The following is a 13,813-nucleotide window of genomic DNA, read 5'->3' as shown; positions in this document are numbered from 1 at the left end:
TCGTTGAAGATATGCCTTGAAGCAAGTCTAAAATAAACCGTAAGCCAGACACTTCTGTTGAGCGCGCAGTGTTCTGAGATGATGCCGAACGACCGCTGAATATGACGTCAGCATCAAACATGCGTTGAGACGGAGACGAAAGATCTTTGATTATGTGCCCACCCAGATATGCTAAAGCCCATATTTAAAAAAACGAACACGAATGCAGATAGAATTTCAATCAGAATAGGACACCTGATAGCCTAAAAAAATAATACCTAATTTGGAAAAAAATAATACCTCTGAGACCACATTTAACACTTTTAATGGCCTTAAATTTGACAATTTTGATTTATCACTTTTTAATACTTTTTAAAACCCCGCGGACACCCTGTATTTAGTCAGAGAGTGTATGCACACTATACTGTCCATGTCCAGAAAGGGAATAAAAACATCATCAAAGTAGTCCATATGTGTCATCATTTAGTTAGTTAGAATCTCTTGAAGCATCGAAAATACACTTTGGTCCAAAAAAAATCTAAAACTTTATTTAGCATTTTCTTCTCTTCCTGGTTTGTTTTCAATCCTCAAATAAAGATTCAAATGGTTATGAATCAGCGTATTGATTCATGATTCGGATCGCGTGTCAAACTGCTGAAATCACGTGACATTGGCGACCCGAATTATAAATCTAAACACGGAGGTCTTATGGGTGCCGAACGACATTAGGGGGAGCCATTAATGACAGATTTCATTTTTGGGTGAACTAACCCTTTAAATTACACTCAATGATGTTTTTTAATAATAAAGTTATATGAAATATAAACATTTAAATGGTGGCTGTCATAAAAACATGCCAGATTTATTTAAAAAAATGCATTAAATATTGAAGAAAATAAAAAATTATAATGAATATGGAATATGTTATTGTTGGTTGGAATATGTTTACAAGCTGTTTTACTGACGTCTTTCTGCCGTTCAAACACTGATTGAGCGATTTTATGTGACTTGATACACATTTCGATAAGCTTTGCTTTTATCTTTTAAAACAGATATTCATGTTTATTTCATGCTGTAACTGGTATTAAGGCAGAAGAGAAGATCAGATAAGCACAAAGATTACTGCAATTTATTAGATAGGAGGTGCACTACAATGTTCCGTCAACCCATTCACTAACTTAAAACAGGAGGAGGACTAATCGATTATTGGGATTTTATAATCGATATCGATTTGTAAAAATGAAAATTGATTAAAATGAGAAAACGTGCTATTTTTTTTACCCAGCCCTACTATATAGCTAACTATTCTCACGTCATGTAATAAAATGAGATATTGTGTAAAAAACGTTGATGCATTGGAATGGGAAAAAAGCAAACGCATTAGTCATGAGTTGACCTCTCACTTGAGCACCAAGTTTTTAGAATGCTGTTTAATGGGCGAGATGTTGCTAAAGACGCAACAGCCAAACATGTCCACCAAACATAAAAACAATGGAAAAAATTGCTCAATGAAACCCAAAAACCTGTGAAGAACAACTACTGTATGTTTTATATTTAATGTTTGCATGATGGTGATAGACTGAAAGAAGCTGTTTTTTCTGTTTTTACAAAGTACAATTTGCTCTAAATAATAGCCTATTACTGGTGTCATTTATAGCTATTACTTTCAGGATAAGAAGTTTAGATAGAAATTTATAAAAGAATATATAGTATATGTTTAAGAAACATTTGTACAATATTTGCCCTCATATTTCATACATATTTTCTGCAAAGATATAACAAAAAAAAACAAGTCATTTGTTTTAAATTTACACCATGTTAATCACTTCAGATGTGTGCACTTGGAATATAACTTTAACCAGATGGTTAATCAAGAGAATGTTACCTAAATCGTATTCTAGTTCAGTTTAAGTTGACTAGTTAATATAAAATAACTTTAAAAAAAATGAATCGGTCAATCATATCGAGAAAAGGAATCAAGAAAAGAAAAATTCTAGATTGCATATTTTGAATGCTCCTCATTGGGAGGTGGTCCTTCTGTGTATTTTTATTTGTCTTCTAATTAGTTTTTGTATACATTTTTTATTTAAATACGTTTAAGATCTGCATTATCTGTCTTATTAGGGAGGGACTATTTACTGGGCATTATAATCTATGGCGCGATACGGGTAGTGAAAGGGAGAGCTCACACTTTATGTGAGTTGTTTTGCAGATACAAAGTTTACCGTTTATTAGCACCCCTGAAAAGGCATACGGTCTGTATATGTTATGCTCACAATAGACTTAAAAACTATCAGTAAAGTTTGGCCATGATTCAGATGGTGTCCACTACATTGTGTCCAAAAATATATTTGGACAAGGTTTTCACACTGACAGCTGTCATTGTAGGACAGTAAGCAACTAGTTTGTTTGTCTAAGTTAGCTCAAAAAACTAGTTAGCTTAAAACTAAGAGGGGCGGGGCTTATCGATCATAAATTTTACAGATCAAATTAATTTCAATTTACATTCAAACACATTAACATCACCACACCCATCCCTAAATCAAATCAAATCTAAACACATTGCAGATTATAAAATTTCTCTTAAACCAAAAATGCAAACATCAAACTGCAACCACACAGGACAACTATAAAGGGTGCATAAACAACAGGAGAGCTGCAATCATGTAAAATGGGGGGGGCTCAGTCTCCAGCGGACATGGACCTCACACTGAGAAATAAACACAAGAACTACCGTTCAGGCAGAGTGCAGGCAAGAAGTGTGACAAGAACGATTTGCTGCTTGCAGTCTAAAATCAATTTTACATGTACAAAAAAAGCCAGTGCAATGCCAATAGATCTGCCTTAATCCTATTGCCTTAAGATCCCTTAAAATCAGTGTTCTCTGCTTCACACTAAAATAAATACAGTTCTTTCTGCACTTATGTACTCTGCTTTACATTTACTTACAAAAAAAATACAGCAGTACACTATTCCATATCTATCTTTATGTTATAAGAAAAAAAAGACACGGTAGAAATGATGCTAAGGTACAAGAGAGAAACCGGTCCATGTCTCTCTGAAATTGACAATTCAGTTCTCATAACCTGCCGTCTGCAGGAGAGTTCATATTGTTTAGGGGGTCCAAAAAAAAAAAAAAAAAAAACAGTGCTGCCTTGGAGCAAAATGTATTTTCTTTGTTTCAACAGGAATCCAGGGATCTGAGGAGGGGGGGAATGTCTGAGCCGTTCTTGATGTTGCAAAAGAAAAGGTTAAGAGACCAAAACTGGCAAATAAAGAAGGAGAAAGAACTGTCTGGAAATTTTGGAAATGCATGCCAACAGACTTCGAAGACATGCCCTGGATCATTCTGAGCATTTTCCTCCTGTCTGAAACCTGATCTGTTCAGCAAGAAAAAAACTAATCTGTGAGGCACTCAAAACCAAGGGGGAAAAAAAATCCATGATCGATCAATGTTTGTTGTGGGACAAAAAAAGAAAGAAAGAACCTGCCAGAGTGGACGGCACTTGGGCGGACACTGAGTTCCAGACCAATTTACAGAGTAAAGAGGAAGAACTGCATTAGCACAAAAGAGACGGACACACTGACAACTAGGAGCACTACCCACAAATCCCTGCAAATCACTTCAGATGGACACGCGCATCAATGACCGACCCCATAATTGATATCCCACACTATAATGCACAGGTCTGCACCAGAAAAGCAAAAAAGACAGTCAGCGTCAAGCAAAAGTTATAAAATTCTGACCTTGGGTTGGGCACGTCGAGGAAAGGCGACCTTAGGATCAATCTGTGCACAAACAGACAAAGAAAGAGAGAGAAATGATGATTAGAAAAGCAAAGTCATATCTGAATGCAGTTATCCAGACCTAAATTTAACACACTCTTTCATACTTGAAGAAATCATCAACACCATCAGGTTTTGGAATGAAACATTTGGAGCATGGAGGGGTCATACTGGAACAAAGCCATTAACTCTTTGGCTTGTCATCTTGTTAATTTCAGTTTGTGTTCCATCTGCTGAAGGTGTGCAGACAGAAAAGAATTATCAGAGAAACTATTTCATGCTCCAATGTCACACCGTCTTGCCTCAGCCTTAATACAGCCTCTTATAAAGAGGAGTTTCAAACAATCTCATACAGGCAGACGTAGTCAAGAGGAAAAACATAAACAGATCGAAATTGGGCTCTTGCAGGAAATTACTTGTCCATGTTCAGCAAGGCAAAAGCTTTAGATTGTAGCAAAACTCCTAGTGTAGATTTGAACGTTTGCCTGAGGGCTCTGCAGCATATAAGTGTATCATTACAGACACAGAGCCTTTCTAAATAAAACATACACACATATCTTGCTGGATAGAATCTTTAGGAGTCGTTTTTTTGCCTTGTCTGTATGTGTGTGTTGCCTACTCTATATGTATACGTTGACCATTTTAAACAGATACCTCAATTAACTGTGCGACTCACGGGGGTAATTATTCTCTGAAATGACACATTGGTGTCCACTGAACTAAACCTTTTATTTTCCCAAAATTCCATTTGACTGAGCTGTGATTGTTATCTCCCCAAATCAGGTCAATTAGAGAGATGGATTTTGTAACACCTGGGTATGGAAACCTTCTCTGTGATGAATTTCATGTAGCGATTCGTTTTAGCAATTAGCCTAAGGCTTAACCAATTCAACCTCAATTACTCCATAGAAACAAGCCTGTGTGAGCAGAAACAATATTACGCTTTGAATTTCAAATCAGTAGAAATTAGGAGTCTTTTTCCATACAGCCTGAGAGCAAATATCCCATTCTGATAAATGCACGGATAAATTGAGCAACATTCGTGTGTGTACTGGGACTATAAACAAAGGCACCAAAACAAATCTCATGCATTTGCAAATGGCCCAGTTTTCTGATCAGATATCCACTGAAATCAATAAGCTGCATCTATAGGGTCAGGACCTAAGAAGCCATTATAGGTCTAATTAGGCCTATTAGTACAAACATTTTTGCTACCACTGCTGGTACTGGAACATTCAACACAAGAGCAAAACCACAGTGGTTCCAGACATTCAGTCAGACAAACTAAATCACAGACATTAAAAAAAAAAAAAAAAAAAAAATCTTAAAACCTAGTGATAATCTAAATCAAACAGCAGACAGCAGTTATTAAGCCAATATGTAATTTAGACTCAAGCACACATTGTGTAAATAAAGTCCTGTGTATTTCCAGATGAAGCAATTACTGAGCTTCTCCCATCTCAGCAGTAGCAGTTTAATGTGTTAGTAGCCTTTTATAGCTTTCAGATAGTGGTTTACATCTGGTATTAACATCTCTTTTGGCTGATCAATTCACAAGCGGTCAGCGACAAGTATAAAAAAAGGCTCAAAGCTTTTCGCGTTTGGATTACCAAAACCACTTTACCAGGAAGTCAAAAACTACCACATTGCATTTGTACTCTGAGCTGGTTACATGCTTACAATAACCATACAGTCACAAAGATTTCGAAGAGTCTGAACATGTATATTTTATGCACAAAATTTCTGTTCACATGAAACAGGCAAGGTTCAATTACACGACCGATTTCTCCCTTACCGACAGTCCCGATTATCTTGATGGTACAGATTATCTGATCAGATTTTCCTGTGGTGTGAGGTGTGTTAAGAGTGACAGAATCTGCTCAGAAGAACATCAGAGCCGGATCGCGAATCTACGATAAGAAATCCTGTTGTGTGTGTGGGGGGGGGGGGGGGGGGGGGACCCGAGGACAAACGCGTTTGCGCTCTGTAGATTATTTTGTGAAACCAAACAATACCCAATCGGAAAGAAAGCTGCTCGCATTGTAACGTAACATATAAAGTCAATTTTCACACCGTCATCTTTTTTTTCCTAGTGAATTTTTTGTAAAAAGCAGTCCATGTAGTCCGCCGTGGTTGTTTACTTTAAAGTCAGGTTTGATGCGAGGGATTTTGTGACATTTCCTGTGTTCACAGACAGGACTCAGTTGTTTGTGAATGGAATCTTTTAGTGTGTAATGTGCGCTCCTGGTCACATTGCGGCTAAATCTTATGATTTCTTATGGTCATGTTTGTGGTCTCATATTTTAAAAGTCTTTTAGTGTGGCCCCAGCTTTACAAAAACTAAACCAACTTTCAAACAAAAACTTAAAAAACTGCTTACTGTATTGTCTACCTAGAGGGCATTTTTATGAACATACACAAAAGTTGAGACGGAGTCTATGATTTTTCAAATATGCCTGGTAGATGTATCCTCCACCTAAATTTCCTCTTTAAAAAGACATCACTCAAAGTGTTTACCGTTCCTGTACACTGTACAAAACTCAGCGCTGATTGCAGGAGACGAGATAACAACCCCCCACTGCGATAAAAAGCTCACAGAAATCTGATTTCAGCTGAATACGAGCGACACACAGTACTGCCCCGAAACCTCACTGCCAGTCGTAATTATTCATTACCGTCAGATTTACAGACAGCATCAGACACGCGAATGTTTCTGGAGCATTGAACACTTGGAGAATGAAGACAGCGTGTGGTGTAGTCACTCCAGGTGTTCGGCATAGTTTGTCTGACATTTAAGTTTTTGTTGTTTTTTTTCCATCAAACTAAACATACTAAAGAAATCAACGCACAGCAGAGATGTCATTTTCAGAATGCCAGCACACTGACTGATGTAACTATATATTCCATTACGAATGTTCACAATTTCAAACCCTCTAAGGGGTCATTTTTTGCAGTATCTTCATTGTTCAGTAGTGAACGGATTCAAAATCAAAGTGAGTACAGAAATTGAGCAGAGTGAACTAAGTTTTTTATTTAATAATATGAAGACACGCAAAGGGCAACATCCTGCTATGTGTGTGAGAACTAGGAAGTGCATGTCCATGGGTCTCAGGTGACTGTGAAAGGGAAGAAAGGGGAAATCCAGAGGTGTCCCTTCAGTTTAGAATGAGATCAGATGAGTTTATAACAGTTGAGAGTTATTTCCCAGATAAACAAGGAAAGAGCACATTTCGGCTCAGAGTCCTTGACTGAATGTCATTCTAAACAACATCCACAGATGCCAAATTCATTTTAACACACAGCATTCACTTTTATGGCTGATTCTACTGTTACTGCATACACAGGACTAAAAGAATATGGATGGATTCTGACTGGCTGTCATGCATCAGCTGAATTAAAAAAAAAATTCTGAATGTGATTCCAATGTTATCGTTTCTCAGTGTCGTTAACTCTGCAATTCTTCAATATGGACAGCAATTTTTAGAACTATATCTTGATCTTTATACTTATCATCCTTGGTATGAACAGCCCTTAACTGTAGTATTCTGGTACAGAAATGTAATAATAAATGTAAAATAACACTATAGTGTTCACTGTATTTAATGAAATATAGATTACTCTAAAGCTATGTTTTGTTGCTTGATTAACCTTAAATGATGGCTGCTGTCAGTTTAAGACCAAAATGCACAATTCCAATAAAATGATACATATCCAATTTCTTTCTTAACTGTTTAGACATAACTGGCTGTGTTTACAAGATGGGTATTTTCTAGGGATGTGCGCAATGACTAATTTCATAACGGTTTAAACTTCAATTTTGTAACAGACTAGTCTAACCCTGCCCCAGAGAGACCCATTTGAAAGAACACTTAATCATGCTTGCCTTGCATTATGATCATTGTGTTAAAACTGAGTGTTCACTTAAGCAGCGTTAACCATTATAGACATATTTATTCAAATCAATAGCCAGCACAGGCCCAAGAGGTTCAAACCTACTAGCCTATTATAAACAGATGTTGATATAGAAACTGTCGAAAAAAGTTCAACAGTTCAACGGAAAAAAACTGCTGTAAAGTAAGTTTCATTCATAATGTTTCTATTTAAATCCTTGAATTCAACCATATTGTCCTTCATAACCTTTAATATAAGCCTGAGCAAGCTTACTTGTTTTACTAGTTTGACATGACATAGAAGAAAAAACGGAAAAGCTGTTCAAGCTTTAAAAATCCTCCCTCACCTTGCTAATCTTACGAGTGGACGTTTCCCTGAACCCACTGTGAGTGGCAAAGAAAACCAACATTAAAAATTAAATGATTTAGTTTTCCTCCACATTTACACTTTTCAAAATATATATTAATTTTAAGATGTAATATTAAACAATTCAACTCTGCGCCCCACCCGTGGGCCCAACATTGCATAATTATTATAAAAGCGGTTTAACATGACGGTAATTTAAACTTAGCCGTTGCAAAAATATAAAGCAAAACATTAAATGTTTAAATGTGCAACAAAACAAAAAAACTAGTAATAACTAGCAGCAGCAGTATCGTTTAATCAGCCAGTTTCGCATATCCCTCGTATTTAGACACAATTTTGTGTGTGTGTGTGTGTGTGCGTGTGTGTGTGTCCATTCAAGAGCAAGGAGACCCAAAAAAAAGTTAATTTCGGTAAACTTGACCCGAATTGCTTAGCGTTCCAAAAAGACCAACGCAATCTACCAGTTAGCATCAGGTTTTTGTTATTTTTTATAATGGCACAAACACTAGTAAATTGACAAGGGCAAATCTTGCGTGATTCATTTAAATACTCTCCTCCCATAACTTTTGCATCTAAAAGGGGAAACTCCTACAAATGCATTTGCAATAAGGTCAGGCGAAAAGAGAAGACAATGCTGAATAGTCGTATTTTTTGTTATTTTTGGACTAAAATGTATTGCCCGACGCTTCAAAGGAGTCTAAACAACTAAAGAACTAAATAACTGATGTCACATATGGACTACTTTGATGATGTTTTCATTACCTTCTAGACAGGGACAGCAAGTGGGCATTACAGAGCCGCCCTGCACTGATAAACTTTGCATGTATGTTTATTTTATTTTTTATTACCAAAAATTTGCAGCCTTTGCGTGTTCATAATTGCGATAAGCCAAATTATAAGTGCGATTTCATGTTAATTGCGATTTATTTTGCAGCCCGCTTATAAATATTAATAGTGTTGGGTTAGTTACTCAAAAAAAGTAATTAGTTACTAGTTACTTCTGTAAATTGTAATGAGATTACTTTACTAGTTACTGCATTTGAAAAGTAACTTCACTACTTATTACTTTACTTTCCCGTTTTTTAATTAGGCCTATGGACAGACATCATAGCCCTATCATCACTTAGCCTGTCAGTAGCGTTTATTGTATAAATGTTAACAAAATGGCACGTAAAACCATATGAAAGAACAATATCCCTGTCTGCACAAAGAAATATGCCTCATGTAAAATCCACAAACGGTCAATGAAAAATATAAAAAAGGTCACTGTGTTTGAGAGAATAAACGTGATTTAAGGCCAATTATTTAAGGTAAAGTTGAAAACTCGCTCATTTAAGAACGTGCATTTATTACATGGACAGAGCTAGAAAATAACGTAGAAGTGTTTAAAATGCAATGCCTAGTTCAATTGAAACGCCCTCTTTGGTTTGTTGTTGATGCAGTAAACTGAATGTATAAGGCAAGCTGACTGTTTAAATAAAAGCACTGAAATAAAAATGCGCTTTTTATCTCTTAATCAGTGTAGGGCCATTCACAGGTCGCGGTTTTGCGGTTAAAATGCGTTATGCATGTCTAGAGATGAGATTTTTTCATCTTGAGTGCCTAAGCCGCATCATGCACGATACTATGCAAACGTATTGAAGAGATGCAAGCGCAAAGGTCAAACGGTCTGGTAATGTTTACATTAAAACCGAAAGAAAAGTAGCGCAATGGAATAAAAAAAAAAAAACATCCTGCATGGTCGCATTTAATTACCCCTCTCCACGCAATTAAGGTTGCATTCATTGCTATATTAACATGTAAGCTTTCATTCTGTTTTCTTTTCAAATTATCACTGGACAGTAGAAAACTGAAAATGTTTATCAAAAGTGAAAGTAATCTGAAGATCGCCACTGTCACCGTCTCCCTCTCTCTTCTCGCAACAGGAGCTACGTCACTCAAATCGATCTCTATGGCAACGTTGCCCAGGCAAGCGCAAGCAGCGCATGCACGAAGCACGTAAACAGATCAAGACTTCACACACAGGCAAACACGACTCGGGTAACGCACGAAAGCGCGTTCCTATAGTCTAGTAAAGTAGTGTAGTTACCTATATTTTTAGTGTAATGCTTTACTTTACTTCGTTACTCAAAAAAGTAATATCATTACTGTAATTCGTTACTTTGTAACTCGTTACCCCCAACACTGAATATTAAAAACAAGTAAGTGGACATTTGGTCCTCTTAGTAGGATAAAGAACAAAACGTGTATTCAAATTCTGAATGGATTTTATATAGAAAGCACACACAGAGCCCTTCCTTTATTATCACAACAAAGCTGTCCCACGTCTCAGTTCATCGCGATCTCACAAACTTCCTTTATAATCAATGAAGTTGTCTACACTGCACAATGAATCTCTCATTTACATTGAGTCTACACTTTGTTTGTAATAACGAGAGGATTAGAACTCAGCACTTGACAAAAAGCGTTTTGAGTGGATTCTGACTAACTTAAACACCTCTAATTGGCCATTGCGTGAATGGCTACACTGCAAAACATGTTGTAAAAAGAAATTTTTGACATTCTTCTGAACACAAATACACACTGGCTTGTTTGCCAAATCTGTACATTAATATATTCTTATTAGTTTCAGCTGAGGGTGCACTCTCTAGTGCCCCCCGATAGAACCGGGCCTGATCAGATCAGTGCATTAAGCTCCTAAATATTTTTTTCACAGTCGCTTTTCACTGTCACAGTAATTTTCAGAAGCAAAAGAGACTGAAATGGTCACACTGTAGAGCCCAGTGGCCCCAAATAGCAAGTGCTGATACCAATCTTTCACACTGGCCCTAGGCTATCCATATTCTTAAGCCCTGATATGCAAGTACGTAAAACTCTGTCCACTCTAGCTTTAAAAAAAAAAAAAATACAAAAAATACCTTTTTAATAAAGAAGCAGGAAATAAACAGAGATTGGAAAGGAAATGAAAAACTCTGTGGGAAAGAACCATATGAATGACATCTGTTTCAATGCACACTCTATTCTAACAATTACAGAAACCAAACATTATGAAGTGATACATACCGTCTTGGAGTCTAATTCGTGGTGTGGTTGAGCTAAGACTTTATCTACACTGGAAACATCTGCGAATGTGATGAAGCCAAACCCTCTGTGGAACAAAAACACAAAACACAGTGAAGGTCAGGAGATAACTTCACAGGAGAGGCAGAAATATTGTGACAGCATACGAAGCGCTTGTACGCTCAATGAAGGCAGGGGTGTAGCAATCATGACACATTTAGAAATTTCCACTTGTGAGATAATCTTAAATACTCAATGCCTTAATATGTCGCTGCTACACTTTTCAAATTGTTCCAGTGCCCTTGAATAATGTATATACATATGTGATCCTGGACCACAAAACCAATCATAAGTTGCATGGGTATATTTGTGACAATAGACAACAACATTGTATGGGTCAAAATGATAGATTTTTTTTTTCATTAAAAATCATTAGGATATTAAGCAAAGATCATGTTCCATGAAGACATTTTGTAAATTTCCTACCATAAACATAACGTATTATTATTATTAGTAGTAGTAGTAGTAGTAGTAGTAATATGCATTGCTACAGACTTCATTTGGACAACTTTAAATGTGTTTTTCTCAAAATAAATGTAATTTTTTTTGAACCCCCTCCGATTCCAGATTTTCAAATAGTTGTATATCGGCCAAATATTGTCCTACCCTAACAAACCATACACCAACGGAAAACATATTTATTCAGGTTTTATATGATGAATAAATCTCAATTTAAAAAAAAACTGACCCTTATGACTGGTTTGTGGTCCATGGCCACACATATAGTATATACACTAGTACAAAAAAATAATAGCTTGTCTAAAAATATTGCCCCGTGTGCTCAGTAATGTATAGCATTTGGTATTTTTACAAGGGAAGTGACCCTTTAAGCCCACCCAAATCTGAATGTAAAGATTAAAAAAGGTATTACACATCTGAAAATGATAAAATTAAGTTTAAGACATTTTTCAACACCGATTTAACTTTAACCAAACATATTTCTTAGCTAAAGCAGCAAGCTTGTGAGGTCTTGCTGTATATTTTTTTCTCAGTTGGGTGAAGTTCATGAATTGTTTTCTGAGCGGTGGATTCAGTTGATGCCTTTTATATGAGATTTAATGGGTTCTTAGCTTATGCAGGTTTAATAGGAAGAGGTCAGTTGCAGTCTTCCTAAAGGAGTGCGGTTTGACAAAATAAAATGTTTTTATGCTACTTCTACAGTGTCAGATAGAAGCAACGAATCGTAAATAACTGAACTTTCAATTGGCTCCCTTCTTTTTCTCAAAAGAAAGTGGAATTCTTTTTTTTTTTTCATTTGCTATGAAACAATTTCTCTCATGCTTTTTCTTTCAAAATACAACAAAAATGGCCTTATATGAATTGTGGCCTTATTAGGGTCATTTCTCCAAACATCGGGAGGTCATGGATTCCCCGCTGCAGAATTATGTAGAAAAGACTTACATCTATAATATGATGTGTAATGTCCAGCCGTGTCATATATTTGCAAATGTACTTTGTCCTTTGTAATATCATTTTGAAAACAGGAATTCGCTTTCTCGCGGTACAGTCCTAGCTCAATGTCAAATTGCATTATGAATCGGCTTTCTGTCCTGCTCTTCTTCCTCTGCCCTTAACGCATCATAAAACAGCAGAATATAGAGACAGCGAAAGATAAGAGAGATGGAAGCACATGTGTTTACCTGGAGCGTTTGGTGGTGGGGTCGCGCATCACCATACATTCTCTGATCTCCCCGAATTTACTGAAATAGTCTCTAAGGCTGTCTGAATACAAAACACAAGGACACAAGAGGGTTACACCGTGTCTACACTTCAAGTGAGCGACGCGATTAAGCCTGAACGCTGCCGTTATAATCTACGAAGGTCGCGCGCTTCACACTTCGTTGATTATAATGAGAGCGTTCAAGTTTTGTCGCGTCGCCGCTTAATGTAAGATGATTGAAAAACACAATAACCTTGTGCGCAGTGACACACAAACAGCGCGTGCTATGGATAATTAAGAAGCAAAACAACTCCAAAACAGAAGAGATTCTCCTTACCTGGTGAGGTTTGCCAGCTGAGGCCACCGATAAACATTTTACTGTAAGGAGAAAAAATGGAATAAGTGACTCCAGATGTCAAAACGGCCATTTTCCTTGTAAATACCTCATAAAGAGCGCCCTACGGACAGCTTGACCTGTGTACCGGCTCAAACGAGCCTTAGAAACGACCTGTCAATCAAAACATCAGCAGAACTGCGCGAGGAAGGACACGCGCTCGCTCGCGCTGAAAACAGAATCAAACTCCAAACACACACACAAGGGCGCGCGCGCACTTGTCCTGTCTTCTTACCCCGGGTCGTGTTGCGAATCACTCGGGCTTCCAGGGGTGACTTGACTCGCGTCCGCTTCCATAGCTCAAAGCCCAACCAACTCCAAACACACGCATACACACACACACGGGCACTGCAGCCCAGCTCAAGGAATATTACCGAACCGGGAGCGCTAGCGTCACACGTGGGATCAGCGCGCGCTCCCGCCCCTCTCAGGAGGGGGCGTGACTGAAAGAGTCAGCCAACCAATCCGGCGGGGATCTGCGCATACCTATCCAAGGAAACCACGCCCCCTGTTGGTTAGCAGCGTTTGACAGGAGCCAAGAGAGTACATTCTTCAGTAGGCTCTTTAAACCCTATAAAGTTTACATTTGCGCCACCTTCTGAATAATAAATACAACT

At 37.4% G+C, this 13,813-nt stretch overlaps 1 protein-coding gene across 8 annotated transcripts in view; it reads right to left on the bottom strand.

The window, feature by feature from the left end:
• The window catches only part of msi2a (musashi RNA-binding protein 2a), a 264,611-nt gene extending 251,000 nt beyond the window's left edge, over positions 1-13,611 (bottom strand). For 6 of the 8 annotated variants that reach the window (XM_067433022.1, XM_067433024.1, XM_067433026.1 and 3 more), the window contains exons 1-5: positions 13,432-13,611; positions 13,140-13,180; positions 12,783-12,864; positions 11,086-11,170; positions 3,727-3,768 (exon numbers count right to left, since the gene is read on the bottom strand). In XM_067433022.1, coding sequence (XP_067289123.1) covers positions 3,727-3,768; positions 11,086-11,170; positions 12,783-12,864; positions 13,140-13,180; positions 13,432-13,493 — 312 coding nt within the window. In that variant the 5' untranslated portion in view covers positions 13,494-13,611. The other 2 variants (XM_067433029.1, XM_067433028.1) reach the window with 2 other exon arrangements.
• Positions 13,612-13,813: the final 202 nt, after the last annotated feature.

The sequence above is a fragment of the Pseudorasbora parva genome, chromosome 23 (genome assembly GCF_024679245.1).
Source record: "Pseudorasbora parva isolate DD20220531a chromosome 23, ASM2467924v1, whole genome shotgun sequence".
Classification (NCBI taxonomy): domain Eukaryota; kingdom Metazoa; phylum Chordata; class Actinopteri; order Cypriniformes; family Gobionidae; genus Pseudorasbora; species Pseudorasbora parva.
Note: the sequence above shows the minus strand (reverse complement) of the source record. Positions and strands in the feature narration are given on the sequence as shown.